Source organism: Punica granatum, chromosome 6 (assembly GCF_007655135.1).
Source record: "Punica granatum isolate Tunisia-2019 chromosome 6, ASM765513v2, whole genome shotgun sequence".
NCBI lineage: Eukaryota > Viridiplantae > Streptophyta > Magnoliopsida > Myrtales > Lythraceae > Punica > Punica granatum.
The window spans coordinates 22,617,875-22,635,342 of NC_045132.1; the positions used below are offsets into that span (position 1 = coordinate 22,617,875).

At 36.0% G+C, this 17,468-nt stretch overlaps 1 protein-coding gene across 1 annotated transcript; it reads left to right on the forward strand.

The window, feature by feature from the left end:
• The first annotated feature begins 700 nt into the window (after positions 1-700).
• Positions 701-17,245, forward strand: LOC116212039 (homeobox protein knotted-1-like 6). The gene is made up of 6 exons (XM_031546618.1): positions 701-904; positions 8,635-9,137; positions 9,387-9,521; positions 9,645-9,768; positions 16,517-16,758; positions 16,850-17,245. The coding sequence occupies exons 2-6, from the start codon at positions 8,733-8,735 to the stop codon at positions 17,006-17,008; spliced, it is 1,065 nt and encodes a 354-aa protein (XP_031402478.1). The 5' UTR covers positions 701-904; positions 8,635-8,732; the 3' UTR covers positions 17,009-17,245.
• The last annotated feature ends 223 nt before the right edge of the window (positions 17,246-17,468 follow it).

The following is a 17,468-nucleotide window of genomic DNA, read 5'->3' on the forward strand; positions in this document are numbered from 1 at the left end:
TTGTTATAAAAATATACGGGAAAGAAGAAGATTGTTCATTTAAACATCTCAGTGAGCGTGAAAGGAAAACATTTGGTGGCTGGGGATTAAAAATTTAATTACAAAAATGGATGTTATACAAGGAAAAAAAGAAAAAAAGACGAAAATGGAAAAGATGAATATGGATGTTCCGAAGCTTTTTCTTTTTACAAAAATGGATGGATGGATGTTCTTTCGGGAAATAAACCGGCGTCTAATTATTATTATTATTATTATTATTTGGCTCAGTGTCAAATTATTTTTGTAACCCTATCGCCGTGTCCAGTGAAATAGTTTAATTAACACTTTTTTTGCTCATGTTTACTACAAAACCAAAAAATCTATAGTCCTCTTTCCCGATATCGGAAAAGTTTATCCAAAAAGTATTATCTACTTTGAGCGTGGTTCTCATAATTTTACTCTTTAAGAGCCACTCGTGAATGAGTACATGTGAATTGAGGGTATTAAAAAGAGAAATTAGAAATCTGATCGTCTGATACATAGTGTGTAGAAAACTTTTCATCATCCTGATATTATGGACAATCGGTACGCGTTTAAGTGGAGCAATTAGGCTATTACACCAGACAATTATTTAAATGTACAGGAGAGATCAGAGATCTATATAAAGGGGTCAGGACCGCATAAAGTGGCAACTTGATATTCCTCACAGCATACTAAACTCCCAGTCTCTCTCGCTCTCTTCCCCCTGCATTTGGCCTTCCAAATTTTGGTTGCTCTTCCTCAAAAAAAAAAAAAAAACCGATTCGTATATACCTTCCGATCCGAATACATTAATGCACTTCCCCCATCGACGCATGAACTTTCATGAGTTCAATTGGAGAGTATAAATCACGGGAATTCATCCTTGGAAGACATCTCTCGACCGGTAACTCGGTCTAATCTCTAGCTTCTATCCTTAATTCCTCCGCCTTATAGTTTGTTAGCCAACAACATGTCATAACATATTGTTAATTTGTTCTCTATCATGTTTGCATGTGACCTTGTGTTGTGTTTAAATTCTGTGATGGATTCTCCGAAATATATATAGCTTGAGTCATGTATAATTTGTTTTTAATTAGTATCAAATAGCAGATAGGTAAGAGCACTAAGATTTTATTTTTGTATTGTCGTGTTGAAGATATTTTTATTTGTATTCACAAATATGTTGTGGTCGTCCATTGTTGTGTAGTTTTTAACTGTGTCACATTTGAGCAATTACGTAACACATCAATTGATCCCGATCCTGCAACATAAGCCTCCAGACGCTGTGTGAGAAAATTCACAGTTGCAGTCGCACATGATGTATCGCCCGGTTTTATCAACTGAACCAATAAATTGACTGCCAAAATGACTATTATAAAATTTTCAATTAAAATCACGAGATTTCTCAAATAATTGATTGAAATTAACTAAACATCGGCTTACCATGATCAACAAATAAGTTACTAATTGATAGCTTCAACACGAGCTGATATTCTCTTGTAAGATGGTTTTTCTAGCATTAGAGACTAGAGTAATTGGGTCAATTCATCCGGAAAGAAAAACAAAAGGAAGAGAATTCTTGCAAAAGCATGTGCACTTAAATGGGAAATAGTATATTAATCATAGGTTGAATAATAGATTATAATCATCAAATTCAGGTCGTAGTAGGCCATATTTTGACGCATAACTTGTTTTTAAATAATCGTGTATTCCTCGTAATAGAAATTTTATCTTGTAAAATCGAGTGTAATGTAGTGACACGCATTATCGCATAGAAATAAAGAGATTTCAAGTTTAGTTCTCGTCAATAAAACAACTTAAGTCCCTTTATTTAGTTTTTCTTTCTTTGTATTAGACCACTGAGACATAAATATTTTTTATAATCGAAAGTTTTACCTTTTATTTTTCGTTAAACAAAAGGTTTACCTAGAATTAAAGAGAAAAAATTGAAAATAAGAGAGGAATTATTACCTCTTTGGATTGGCTTCAATGGTAGCTTTTATGATCACTCAAAGTCATAATATTTTGAACTTCTAGTAATCCATAGATTAATCCTTGAATCAATTCCCAAAAGCAAAGGACAGGTAATAACAAATGCTTTACGACTTAGTATTTCTTATGGATTTAGCTAAATGATTTAATTAGGATTAGTTTTTTCTCATGGGAACACGGGAAGTGCAATAAAATTGTAAAATTTTTCACATGCTTTTCACAGAAGTACGACCTGCTCCAAAAGCACCATTTACTTTATTATTTTAGTGATCGAGTAAAGCAAAGTTTTATTTTTGCGGGAAATTGTTATTATTATTATTATTATTATTTACCAATTTCCTGGCTTTGACATTATAGGCCCAACCAATTAGAATCAAAATCTTGAGTGCTTGGAAGAGTTCATCAATTACGAAGAGCAAAAAATTCAAAATATTCACATCCTCAAGAGCCAATATACTTATATATATATATATATATATAGATATATCACCAATTGTAATAGAATAGAATAATCTTCAAATAGGATATATTACAGCGTGGCATACCTTTGTTTGGTAATTAAGGGGTGTTTAGTTTGAGAGTTAAATTAAGTTTGATTTTGATTTTGATTTTGATTGTGAAAAAAGACAAATGAGATGATATTATAAATTTGACTTGGGAAACGTGTGTTTTTATTGTGTAGTGGGTAGAGTTAAAATCAAAATTATAATTTTAAAATTACATTATCAAACCAAACGAGCCCTAAGAGACTTAAAATTCGATACTCGTCGGGGATCACTAGCATCCTTTATGAACTAGTAAAATTTATATTTTAATATACTATATTAGTGAATCTTCCTATGTAACCCAAAGAAAAAGAATAGAATAATCTTAGCAAATATTCCAAATACCTTATTGATTAACTCTTATTAAAATAAGCGTGTCAAAGGCTAATCTATTATCGTGCAAAAATGGTGTTCCTTTCTTAGTGTCGATACCGCCTCCAGAACTGGAAGAAAGAACGGAAAAAAGAGATCCCACAGGTACCGCTCTAATAGACTGTAGTTTTTTTTTTTTAGTACTTTTACATAATCCTACAGTGCGTTTGATTTCAGAATTAAAATTTTGAATTTATAACCTTGATTTTGATTATGAAAAAAGACAAAAAAAATATAGGATCTGTGAACCCCACCAGTTTTGTTGTGTAGTGTATTGGGTAGTGTATGTGATTGTATATTGAATAATATATGGGACCCATCAGTTTGACTTTGGAAAAATATGTTTTGTTGTGTAGTATATTGAATTAAAGTTAAAGTTAAAATTTTAAATTTCGACTCTGAAACCAAACAGAGCGCTAGAATCCTATCCTTTCTCTCATGTTAAAAATTATTATCGAAAATTAAAATTCGACAAAAATTAGAAAACGATCAAATTGAAAAAAAAAACTCGGAAAGGACTCGCAGTGATAAGTCCATCAATCAATCAATCAGCCCACTAAAAGTTGCTTGCAAGGACCAAATTGGATGGTTTCTTGCCGGACAAATATTATGCATCACTTCTCGATGTAATTTCTCTTTTACTTTTGCTTATCAACAATCCCATGCTTCTTATTAATTAATTATCAATAATTTTGGTTTAATGAGATATAATAATTGCAAAATATTACCTTAACTGCACTCAATTTTTAAACCGAGGGGCCCCGCAGGTCGGACACGTAATTTCCTTATATATTTATTGAACCAACATTTAACAATTGGTGCACGTGCCTACGTCTATGACTGGTATTGGCACCATGAATAATCAACAGTTAATAATGATTGTACCTTTAATATGTAGTTTGAATTAATATGGTTTTTTATCCCCGTCCGCAATCTAGACACTTAATGCCACAAGCAAAATAAGGACTAGCTAGCTATATATTCTACAAATTCGCAACTTAGAAGTTTACAGGTATTCATTTATTGGCTTTGCCCGATTATATTGTTTTGGTTTTTCCTTAGGCATATTAATCCTATACATGAACTAATTATCTTCTCAGCAAAACATTTCTATACATGAACTTTTTAAACACGGTATGAGACGAGGGCACTGTTTTACAACTTTATGGAATATTGTTTCGTGGCTGAATTTTCAACTATTTTTGACCTAATTTTTCTTGTACGAAATTATTAAATTGAAATGTAAAACCTTTTCACACTTTAATTCAATATTTCGTATAGAAGAAGTTCCTTCAATACAAAAATTTTCGCGTTTTACTTTTAGTTTAATAATTTTTTAGAAAATGAATTATTTCAAATATAAAAATTGTCTTGTGCAAAAAATTTGCTTACTTAATTCAAAAACTTTGGCTTGAGTTTCCTCTTTTTCGCAAGAAGGAAATTTTCTAATTGCTTTGACCAAAAAAAGTACAATTATTTCGCATCTTTTAATTTTATAAAATTTTATTTTATTTTTTTATAATTTTATAAGTAATACTATACCTATTTTTATTTTTAAACACAATCAATAAATATGACATTTGAATTCCAAATATTAATTTACATATTCTAGAGAGACCGTAATAATATAAAGAAAAAATATGTGTGAGAATTTATTATTAAATAAAAAAAGAGAAAAATATAATAATTATGTTGTTGTATTGATGGAAGAGTGTATTTGAGTGAGGATATTTATTATTTAAAATAAATTGTAATAATTGTTAAGAAAAAATATGTGTGAAAATTTATTAGTAAATATGAAAAAAAGATAAAATAGTAATAATTATATTATTAAATTTGTAGAAAATGAAGTATAATAGAGTCCTAATGGAGTTAACTCCGTTACCGAACGGATATTGTCCCGTGGTGATTTAAGTAGATAAAAGGTACTATATGGGTTGTGAATAGAAAAGGAAAAATGAAAATGAAAAGTGACAAGTTGCATGCGTTTTTTTTTTCCCCTTGAAAGGTAATTCCTTACCGATGCTTGTGCAATGCTAGGGTAGACCTGATTAAATAGAAATTCATGTTAATTTTGTCGAGTATTAAAAGTTATGATATGTAAGGAAAATAATTAAGACATTTGCAATTTATTTGGTATCCAAATAAATTTTAATTTTAATTTTATCTCTACTTCACTTATCTTTAATTCAACAACATAATCATTACTTTATCTCAACTATTCATTACATTTTCACACATTTTCTCATAATTTAACAATACAATCATTAAAATTCAATTAAAATTAAAACTCAACTCTACTTAAAACTAAGATCAAACACAACATTCATTAATAAGAAAAAAAATAAAGAGAAAAAGAAAATAATTGTAATATAGTGGCACACATTTTCCCTCGATAGCAAAGCTTTGTTTGTTTTGGCAGCAAAGCATACTCCATTTAATTCAATTTTACATTTTCTTCAATTCAAAAATATAACCATTACTTTTTTATTTTTTTCAATTTAATAATAAATTCTCTTGCATGTTTTTTCTTAACTATTATTATAATTAATTTTTTAATATTAAATTATCCTAACTATTTATTACTTTTCCCTCAATTTAATAAGACAATTATTAATTTTTTTTATCTTTTTCTTCAATTTAAAAATAAATTATCTCATATTATTTTTCTTAATCATTATTACAACTAATTTTTAAAAAATAAATTCCCCAATTAAATTTCTCTTCATCCTGTAAATTTAAGTAGAGTTAAATTCTACTTCATTACCAAACGTCACCTAAAAATTCTAACTTTGATTCTCGTGGTAGGATTATTTGTATCTTTTCATTAGATTTTTTATCTTCGTGTTTTAGGACCCTAACCTCTCATATAATACAACGCCAATAAAAGAAAGTCGAGGATAAAAACGGTCTCAATCTCCTGAGAAATTAAAATTTTAACGGATTGACCTTCCATACAATTTTATCATGTGTAATATGTGAATTAGGTCTAACACTGTAAATCTTCTATCAATTGCTGCCTAGAAAATTTGCGAGAACCGCACAAGAATAAAATATGTGGAGCGAAATTCAACTTCAGTATTCTAAGTAACGAGTTACGGATTATGCCTAGAAGAAACTTTTCCCCAAAAGATGTTTATTCTTCATAATATTTGGTTCTTCACTTTAACGTCCTTAATAAATACAATAAGCGGGGGACATAAAATAATAATATAATAGTTCCTTTTTGGGCGTAAGACATTCTTTATCATATTTTTTCAATAGTAAAAGGTCGGAGTCCAAAATAAAAATTAAATTACACGCCAATTTCGCCCCCATATCTTACAAAAAATAATAAACTACACAAAATAACGGGATATTTTATTAGATATTTTATAATAATAATTGGTGATCAAGAACCTTGTGGAGATGATGAACTCGAATCTTTTATTACCAGAAATACAACAAGACAATCAGCACCCAAACTCTCCAAATTATAATTCTTGTTTTATTTACTTTTAGAAATTTCCAAGGGACGCTCGTGCAATTTCGTTGTCAGACAAAAGCATTCTGTGAAGGGTGCTTTACTTTGTCGTATAATTTCTTGGAGTTATTTATATATCTGGACCTGCAAAAATGTAGGGTATTTATTTTTGTCTAATTAATTGGGGAAAAAGGAGAGAGTACATTTTTCTTTTTCCTGAGAATGGGAGAGACTACATCATAGAATAGAAATCGGGTGGTTTTATAATTAAATTGTTATAAGGTTGGAGCAAGTTTTTTGGAAATCCACGAGTGAACTGATGATACAATAGGATGATGATATATCGTAATTTTGTTAAAAAAGTTATTCAACCGCAAATAGAAGAGATTTAGTGTAGTACACTTGTTATAAATACGGAAGCAAAACATTTCGTATTCAAATCTTATCAATTAAATTTATCATACTAATTAATTTTTCATTTTCTCATTGTAAATTCATAAACCTTCCTTGTAATTAATACAAATTAATAAAAAAATTGAATATTTCATTTAGGAGATGATGCCCTCATACATTGGCTTCCACAATGTAATAATAATTCAAAAATAAAAATATTATATTCTTTAAATGATATTTGTGAAAGAAGGAATTAAACAACGAAAGTAAGAAGGAATTCAATACAACAGACTTACTGTCATCTTGAAATCAATAGATTTTAGCATCAAATTAATTTTTGTAAGTGAGGCTTCCCTTGCTTATTCATTATTTTTCATTTTCCTGTCGCCGAATAGATTTACGGCTTCCACTTTCATAAGAAAAGAAATTATAGAGTTTTTACCAATATCTCATAGGAACGGAGAAAGAGGGTCTAATGTCGCATTGGTGCACGCAATCGTTTATTAATATTTATGTTTTCTTGTGCTGATCTTTTGAATTCTTTTGTAATTAAAAAAAAAACAATTCATAATATTACCAACAATTTTTTCTTGATATAAAAGCAATATGACTGGAATTTTAAGAGTTTATTTATTACTATTTATATTAAAAAGAAGTGAGTGGTGTAACATTCACTTTCCTACGGTGTCAATAAAAAATAATAAAGATAATTTTGAGCCATTAGATTTAGAATTAATAAATTTACACATTATCTCTAACTATTCACTAACACTTTCTTTCACAATTCTCCCACTGTCTCTCTCCAATCCATTATGTTTACTCTTTTTCAACTTCCTCTTCACAATATTTTTTTTAATGATTGCAAAATACAAAATAGAATTACGTCTAATAGCACGTAGCATGGGTACGGTCTAGTATTTATAAAACGGTAATTTTTGGATGAAGACTCGCTAGTGAGACGTACTGTGTGCCCTCTTATTTCACTTATATTATTTTTGGATAATTACATTGATGGTCCAAAAAGTTTCACTAATGTATCAAGTTGGTCCAAAAAGTTTTTTTTGCTACTTGATAGTACAAAATGTTTCAAAAGTGTAACATGATAGTACAAACCGTTATCTCACCATTGACACCGTCAAGCGAAACTGACGTGGCCGAAACGTGGTCGACACGTACCTCTGATATGTTTTTAGGAGTTGGTGAAACGTTACATAATGGTTCAAATTCTTTTGAAGTTGTCACTTAATGGTCCAAAATGTTTTACAGATGTAACATAATGGTACAAAATATTTCTTTAATTAACTTAAAGGTCCACCCATGTCAATGATGATATGACGACGTTAATGATGAGATAACGGTTTGTACTATCATGTTATAATTTTAAAACATTTTGTACCATCAAGTAGCAAAAAAAACTTTTTAGATCAACTTGATATATTAGTGAAACTTTTAGGATCACTAATGTAATTACCCCTTATTTTTATGTTGAACTCATAATCTCTCTTATAACCTTAATGAAAATAACTTATGGTCGAATAAATGATATTCCGAGGAGCCTATTAGCTTCACCAATAAACAATTTGAGAGGGGGCACAACAATTAAACGATACAATTTAAAAAGAAAAATAATAATTTGCAAGGATCATGTTAAATAAATTAACAATAAAAAAATTGGACAAAAACATTCTTAAGCATCCGATTAGCCTCTTCCTTCACTTCGCTTCATTCTCTCTCTCTCTCTTTGTGTCTCCGGTGATGAATGTGCGCTACAGTTCACACTCCCCAAGAACTCTATCTATCATCATCACTGTCTCTCTCTTTGCTCCCTTCTTCAAAGATCATCACCACCATAATCTTCCCCTTCTGCAGCTGCTGCGACGTTCCCATCTTCCCCTTTAGCTGCGATTCCTGCTTGATTCCTTGACCAAAGACCCGACTTTGGCAAGTGGGGTTTCGGTTTGGTTTCGATGGAAGAGATGTACGGGCTGTACTCCACAGGCGGCGGCGGGGATTGCTACTACTACGGCGGCGGGCCGGTGGAGGACGGGCCCCTCATGTCCCCGGAGGGCCTGCTCCCTCCGCCGCCTCCCCCGTTCCCCGAGTACAATTCGGGTTTCCTCTGCCCGTCCTCGGGAGGCGGCGGAGGGTTCCGAGACTACCGTGGCAGTTTCGCGGGGTACGACGTGTTCGGGTCCGATGAGTTGGCCTCGGCGATATCTGAGGCGGCCTCTATCAATATAAGTGATCATCATCATCATAATCATCAACTTCATCGGGAGGACGACGTCGTCGCGGAGAGCACCGTGAAGGGCAAAATTAAGTCCCACCCTTCGTACCCTCGTCTGCTCCAAGCGTACATCGACTGTCAAAAGGTTGAGAATTGCACATATTCGTTCGTGCATGTTTCAAATTCTCCTCACACGATCCTATCTTGCCATCAAGTGCTGGTTCGGGTCATGGCAGTAACCTATAAAAAGACATAGTTATGTGGAATTCAGCTCATCGCACATAGTTGCGGTGCGCTTGATCTTATTTCATGTATACAACTCCCTAGAGAGGACCGAAACCGTCGAGGCCTATATACATATGCGTATAACCTGTGTGCTATGTGCTATGTATAGGTCGGGGCGCCTCCGGAGATCGCGAGGCTGTTGGAAGAGATTCGGAGGGAGAACGACTACGCTTGCAAGCGATCATCAGATGAAGGCGTTCCCTCTTACAGCCTAGGAGTCGATCCCGAGCTCGACGAGTTCATGGTCTCTCTCTATCTATATATATATGTATATATCTGATCATCAGTTGCTAGCTAGCCCCGGATTATATTCTCATGTCATTGACTTAATATACATGTTGGGTTTGCCTTTTTGGGGGGTGTGAAGGAGACATACATTGATATGTTGGCGAAGTACAAATCCGATCTCGAGAGGCCATTTGATGAAGCAACCACCTTCCTTAACAAGATTGAGTTGCAGCTCAGCAACCTCTCCACGACAAGCCTTTCCGGTTAGTTCTCTCTTCATACGCACACACACATACATATGTATATATAAATGAATTTGTCGGGATATATTTCGAGATTAATTTCTTTTTAAATCTTTTGATGTCTCCGATGTGGTCGGGCTTATAATAATTGCTGGACGTTTCAAGATTTTTGTTACTTCTCTGTGTCTCCCCTCTTTGGTAATCCATCTCATCACTCATGAACGCTGTTCACTGTCACGGCGCATGGTAGCATGTCAGTGCGGCTCATATTAGCAAGAGGAGCCGACCCGCTGCATGTTGTTCTTGTCCCGTCCCTCGTAGCCCTCACCTTATCTTCTTGCTGTTACTCCCTAAAAACAGAAAAAAAGGAAAGGGGAAAAGCAAGAAGTCTACAGAGAGAGAAGAGAGAGAGACATATGAGTTGATGACTTACATGACATATATACTTAAAATAAATTATATATAAATGGCAGGCAGATGCATATAAAGAAGGAACCGAGAGAAAAACCCTAGAAATACAGTGAGAGTGTACTAGCGATGATCGGGCACTATGTCTTAGATTAATGACTGTGTCTCTCTCTCTGGCTGAGTTTCTGTTCTTCTCGTGTGTTGATAAAGCTTTGGTTGGATATGTTTGTGTGTCCACGTGCTGGTCGTGTCTTGAGTTCTGATTTCCTTTTGAAGTTTTTTTCTTTTTTTTTTGGGGGGGTAAATGAATTAGAATCCTGGGTAGCAGTGACTGTGATAGGGTATCTGGATATCTATAACATGCGGGGCGTTAGTATTGTGGCGCAATGAAGGATGGTAACGGAGCAGTGTGGTGATCGCCGTCCCCAGTAATGGTAAATGCGGGCTTTTAGTAAATTGAGTCTCAGTTTAGGGTTACATGGGGACACAACTTTGCTCCAGTTCCACTACTCCCTTTGCAGTGTCAGAGGAGAGGGGGGGAAAGAAGTTGGTTGCTTGAAAGTAAAACAGCTCCTCTCCAGATTCTGATTTTGACGTTTCAGAGGTAAGTTTTCTTGATGACATCCTCAATAGTAGTCTTGTGAGTTTGAAGTACTTTGCCTCGTGAAATTCTCCCATTTAGCTCTCTTTTTTCACCCAATAAATTATGTCTCTGGTAGGGTGTGAGGCTACTTGAGGTTTAGTATGTGGCAAAAAGTTTCGGTTCTATTGGTCAATCCCGTTGCAAACTTGTCCTCTCCACGCATTTCTTGTGTTCTTTTCTGGGTTATAAGGGAGGTCTACGATTCAAGCATGGAATAGGGGAAACGGAGATAGAGGAGTACGAGAAGTTCCATTGGTTAGAATCAAACTTTTATTTGGTAGTTTTGATCCTTGGGGTGATGGTTTTAGCAAAATTAGTATAATAAATGCCTTCAGCCAAAAAAAAAAAAAAGAAAACAGTATAATAAATGCCAAATATTGAAAGAATTCATTTCATAAAGTTTTTCTTGTGCTATATGGTGATATAATAAACAGTATTTTTCTTGGGATAAGTTCCACTAGATTCCTTCATGAAATATCCCGATGGACTCGATCCACGCCATTATAAAGACGGGATAAGTTCCAGTCTTATATAGTACGGTGATTGATAAACTTAGGTAGTCGACCCAATCTGGTAAAGGAAGGGCATTTTCATCTGTTTGTTGACATTTCCTGTTCAGCCTCACTCCTGTCAATAAATGGGGCTGCCTAGATGGCAACAACTCGATGTTGTTAATGTCTTGCAATGATGCCTGGTCTTATGTCTTCTTTTAATTAATAGAACTTCAAGTTCCAATGCAGCATGAACCATATAAGTGGTGGGAGAGATTGAAAAGGGTAAGGAAAAACAAAACTTGCACACATTGGGAACTGTCTATCTGCAGCCTCAGAACTATCCCCCGGTCATGACCTCAAGACACTTATCTTCATTTTTTTCGCAATCTCATCTCCTTCTTGATTTCTTTCACCCCATTTTTGTTGGATTATGGACCATGGAGTTGCTCGGTTCTTTGATAAAATGCTAAATCAATGTCTTTTGTTGAGTCTCTGACATGGTCATCGAGTAGTTGAAACCTAGCCAGGTGAATTACTTCCAATAGGTTAAATCAGTTGAAAACGGATGTGTACTTCATCATCCTGATCACCAACAAATAGGATTTCATGAGGATCTTTGCCCCACATGCCAATAGATCATAATACTACTTTAATATTGTTCTTTTGTCTTGTGAAGTTTTAGAGTATACATTTCTTTAAGGCTGTTTCTTTAGCTATCTCTCCAAATTATGTAAATAAAGCAGAAAACAAGAAGCATAAACCTCTGCAGAAATTAGCATTCCTTCGCATGATATGACTGTTTGCTTTTTGACCCTTTTTTTTTAAAAAAAAAATTCATGTCATTAGATCGTGTCAATCCGCAGTTGCATCTTAGGACTTTGCTCTTTTTAGGCATTTCCAGTTGCATTAGGGAAAAAGCTGCTGCCAGATTGATTTCCGTTTGCGCTTAGTGCAATTGGCATGTTTTGGAGCAGCCTTAAGCATGCAGAGGGGGCTGTTAATCATTAGAATAATGTGTACTTGCCCTCATAATATATTGAGTTAGAAGTGGGCAAAAGGTTCATCAGATCGTGCTTAATCAGGTTGGTTATACTTGGCAACTATTAATATTGTTTTAAATTATAGTATTTTGTTTTGGAAGTACAGGCCGCCTTTTCATTTTTTTTTTCTTTCTAATGGCTTCACTTTTGGATTCTTTAGCGATATATCCGATCCCCACGGGGCTGCATGAGATTATTTTAGTTGGATTAGGATCCTTTCGGATTGAAAGTATTTTAACCTCATTCTTATCTGCTTTATTTACACATGTCACGTTATATTATGTCTCTAATTTGGATTGGACAGCCGGTCATTTTGTGAAAGTGATGGTTGGGTACAAATATATTTTAACGCAGCAATCCAATGCTTGTTCAACTCTGCACGGTTTTGGGGAATAAAAATGATTGGTGAACCTCACATTACCGTGCTCTAAGATTTCACTATTTCATATTGTTCTTGGCCCATAGTTCTTAGTTTGTGCACATATTAATTGATGCTAGAAATGACGAGTCGCGCGATTGTTAGTTTTTGAGTTCTCATGGATTATTTTGTAGATGGGCAATTTTCATAAGGAGTTCCTTTATTGGTTTTAATATCTCTGGTAGCGTATGTTCGATATTCCTCAATTGCATTCTTTGGCTAATTGTCTATAAAACTAGGGATGTTCCTCCCTGGACTCAATCTAATCATACACTGGATTAAAATTAGCCATCGATTTGTGCGATTCGTGTGGTACGATGAGTTTGAGTCCAGGAGTCATATTTCTTAGATAGAGCTATCAAAAGCTGGCTTATTCCCCCACGGCTCATTTTCAGATTTCCTTTCGGTTTTCACTTGATGTGGTATTATGAAGTGCCGCATATCTGATAGCTGTGTTTGTTGTCACTGATTTTGGGGTTTTACATGGCAGTGCTGTGGCCTTTCCGATAGAAAAGTTCGATTTCTCAGAAGGCAGTCGTTATATTTAGTTGGCAAGAGTAGTAACATTTTTCTGCTGTTGATACGTGAAGCATAGAATTAGCACTAGGCTCCTAGCTGCATGTGTGGTTGTCATGATGTGTAGAGTTTTTGATCACGTTACATGACGTCTCGATGAAGATGAGCTGGCGAGGTCATTGATCTAGAGTTCATGGTTGCTTGTCAACTTAGGAACATAGGATTGTCTTTCACCAGCAGTGTTAAGTTATCATGTGGTGAGTAGGACAACTCCACGTGCCTCCAAAAAAACTAATTCTGTAGCTATTATCGTACGTGTATTAGCCATAGGAGGAGATGAATTAGTGATGAGTTGTAGAGGGTACAAGAACCATCTAAGGTGGTGGTTAATGTACCCTCATGTACAATGTCGCGGCTCGTGGGAAGAGCATAGGGCTCTCTTCTCCTTGTTTAAAGTTAGTGTCGCTTTGGGGCTCATGTACCGATCGGTTGATGGCATGCCCGAATTATTCGGGGGGTTCATATATATATATATATATATGTGTGTGTGTGTGTGTGTGTGTGTGTATGTGTATATATTGATGCATGTTATATATAAGGCGCGTGATTTTGTTTTGAGTCTTTTTCTTGGCTTCATTGAATTGATGATATGATATGGGTAATGGGGCAGAGCTACAGTTGAAACTTTGATCAGTGGGTGGGTAGTGCATGAATGGAGAAAGGAAAGAAAAGGAAAGCCCCGTGTCGAGCGGGTGGTCTGGTCGAGCCTCTCTCTCTCTCTCTCTCTCTCTCTCTCTCTCTCTAGAAGTCTTTGCCTTCCCAACAGTGCCTCTGAAGATTACTTCACATGGGACTCCCGCAGATTTCGCTGTTATTGTTTGCAGCTTTTGCCTTTGCCCCCCCCTCCTCTACGTTCACTTCCATTCCTTGGCTATCTGAGTCTCTCTCTACAAAAATTACGAATGCAAATTATAGTGCAGTGACGTGCCTTATCGTAAAGAATTCGGAGGTTTCTTTATTCATTTCTTGCCAGGAAAACTTTTCCCGTCTCGGATTCTTTTATTTGGCCGGTCGGCCTCTCTTGTAATCGGAGGAAAAGGCGGCTCTTATCACTCAATTCTTTTGCGTCATTTTCCTCATTGGACATTTTGCTCTCGGCTTTAGACTTGCCCAACAGTCGTTGGCCCTGCATGATGGGCCTTTGCCACGTGTCTGACTCCTACCCGATCGCCTGGCTTAGGCACCTGGTCCCACTTCCAGCATGATCAATTTCTGTAGTCCACTCCGTCTCCATAGATGTACATGTACATGTTACGACTTGCTGGTATTCTATTTTATATGCGCATGCTTTCCCTTCATTATGTGCAAATATGGGCCCCACGTATGGTTAGTCAGTAGTTATTTAGTTATATAATACTTTGATGACATGGGTTTATTACATTTTAGGACTTAGACGGCCCGCCGGCTTGCCAAAAATATGGGTGGGTTGGTCTAGGAATCCGGATTGGGGGACCGAAAATCCCCTAGAAGGTCAGATGCCTTTGTATTCTTCAAGTTTTACGGTTGATAATTGTTATAGAACGGTTACCCAACGAGTGAATTTTGATCAATAATTCGTTGGATCGGGAAATTAAATTTAAAGGCAAAAAAACTAGTGAAAGAATAAGTGTGGGGCCGGAATGTCATGTCTGCATTATTTTATCTGCCTTTTTCCTTGACTAGGTCCGACCACAGACCACACACACCCGTTTCTCTGCTCTGCTACGTTCTTACTTGTTTTATTAAGTTCTTTGTTGGGGGGGGGGCAATGGGCCCACAACTGGTGCGGCAAGTGGGCCCACTGAAGTAGCAGAAAGGCCGTGCCCACTGCTCCCACCATTATATGATTTGACGGCTGTACGTGCCGTCTTGTCTTCTCCTCCCTTCCACTATTACCCTTAGAACGACCCCGTTTTACACCTCACTGACATCTGATATAACCTTTCACTGCTGACTTTGTCTCCATTTTCTTAGAACGTAATGGATTTGTTGCTCTTTATCTTCGAGGTCATGATTTATGGATTCATCGGAAAATTTTACGGTCCGGGGCTGAACCTTCAGGGGTTCTGACACTTGTATGTTTGAATAGTCTCCCCCCTTGCTGTATGAAGTTTTTCCATCCAACAGTCCCGGAGAATTTACTCAGAACTACCTAGCTGCAGACTTTATGTTATTATGATGTGATTGTGCTTCAGTTCTTATAATCATGTGCAAATTGGTTGGCTGTAAAATTGAGAAGAAGAAGAAGAAGAAGAAAAAGGACTAACAATTGTAGCGGGGTAGTCGACGTAATTAGAGGGTCGGGTTTGAGGTCCTATGATGTCTCTCCGGTTTGATTGTTCTTGTTTATGTGCGTCGTCTACTTGGACATGGATTTCATGAAAGCCTCTCGGAGTTATGTACTTGAATTCGTGATCTTGATCCTGCTGAATGAGTGGTTCATGGACACTGGGCTCGGTACCCGGACTTCCCTTTATTCCGAAAAAGCTGAATTCGTATTGATTAATTTACACATGAACTAACAGTAGAAAAAGTGTGGTTCCACTGAATTCTTTGATCACATCCAACAGTTGCTTCTTGTCAGTTAATGTCGCGATTTTTTCTTTCGAGCCATCATTCACTCATTTCTTCTTTGAATAGGAAGAAAACCAGTGTCGTCTTCGATCAACTTGTCTAATTTCTCGAGCAATCTTTTTGTATTGGTTTGTCTTGTCAATTAAAATTGCTTGTTTTTAGAGAAAAAAAAGGTACTCGAAATTTTATTTAATTAACAGTTGTTAAACTTATATAAACCGCAAGTTTCATGCTGATAGTTGTTTTGTTTTAATGGTATGTTAAATGGAAAGGAAGTCTCGTAAAGTTATGTTGCCTATGTAACTAAATATTAACCATACATTTACCTATTCATCTTTCAATTAGTGTCCATATTGTTTGATGGGCAATGCTTCGTTTGTATGATATACCAATTGTTTTATTAATGGACGTCAGTATAACTAGTCGAATGGTGGGGGAGTTCAGACATGTCTTGCTCACAGTAGTTAACTCTCGTTGTCGATTCGATGGTATAATCTACGCTTGCAGTTCCTCTACAGTTAGTCCTCTCGCAATTTTAACCTTAGGTTTGATTGCATTTCCAGCATGGATTGTTTAGTGTAGAATTTTTGAAATGTTTGTTGTGTTTCTACTTAACTGCGAACTTTGTTTCGAGTAGATGAAGGGTTTGTATCCTCAGACGAGGAGTTCAGCGGAGGGGAGGTGGAGGCTTCGCTGGAAGCACAACCGAGGTCTATGGATCGTGGCCTCAAGGACCGGCTTCTACATAAATTTGGGAGTCACATTAGCTCGTTGAAGCTCGAATTCTCGAAGAAGAAAAAGAAAGGGAAGCTCCCAAAAGAAGCGAGGCAGACTCTGCTCGAATGGTGGAATGTTCACTACAAATGGCCTTACCCCACAGTAAGTCGACTCCTGCACACCCAGTCTAAATGGTACTTTTCATTTTTATTAACATTGTCAATCTCCATTGTGTCATTTTGGGTCGGTATAGGAAGCTGACAAGAAGATTCTCGCCGACTCGACCGGTCTCGACCAGAAACAGATCAACAATTGGTTCATAAACCAGCGGAAGCGTCACTGGAAGCCTTCCGAGAGCATGCAGTTTGGTCTCATGAACAATCAACCCGGGCAGTTCTACTCCGACGACTGAGGTGCATTTCGTATAGCCTCGAACATATTTGGCGATGAAAGTGCCGGAAATCATGCTTGCCTTCTGTCATCTGGGGCAAAATTCCTAGGGTCGGGGGGACGGAAAAAAAAAAGGAAGGGGGACTTATATTTATTAAACATTCAAATGCTCTCTACATAAGTGGAGACAATTATATTGGCATCATCATTTGTATATTTGAAATTCAAGCGAGAATGGTAATGAAATGTTTACAAGTAATATCGTCTGATCTCTCCCTCAATCTCACGGGCAGTCGAATTAGATTCCGAGGCCTTTGTGTAGTTTGTTGATGAATACCTCAGGGTCATCGCATCGACATGAAGCACATGATCAATATTCTCAAGGGGTACGTGAAAGTCAGGTTCATGGATCAGAGAACTTCCTCAGTTCGGTGAAGTTTAAATTATGGAGTGGAAAAAAGTTAATTGTTGTAAAATTTTCG

Excerpts from the sequence above, each read along its gene's own strand:
- LOC116212039 (XM_031546618.1), top strand. The coding sequence starts at position 8,733 with ATGGAAGAGATGTACGGGCTGTACTCCACAGGCGGCGGCGGGGATTGC. Across the intron at positions 9,138-9,386 it reads CGTACATCGACTGTCAAAAG|GTCGGGGCGCCTCCGGAGAT; the intron begins GTTGAGAATTGC and ends TGCTATGTATAG. Across the intron at positions 9,522-9,644 it reads CCGAGCTCGACGAGTTCATG|GAGACATACATTGATATGTT; the intron begins GTCTCTCTCTAT and ends GGGGGTGTGAAG.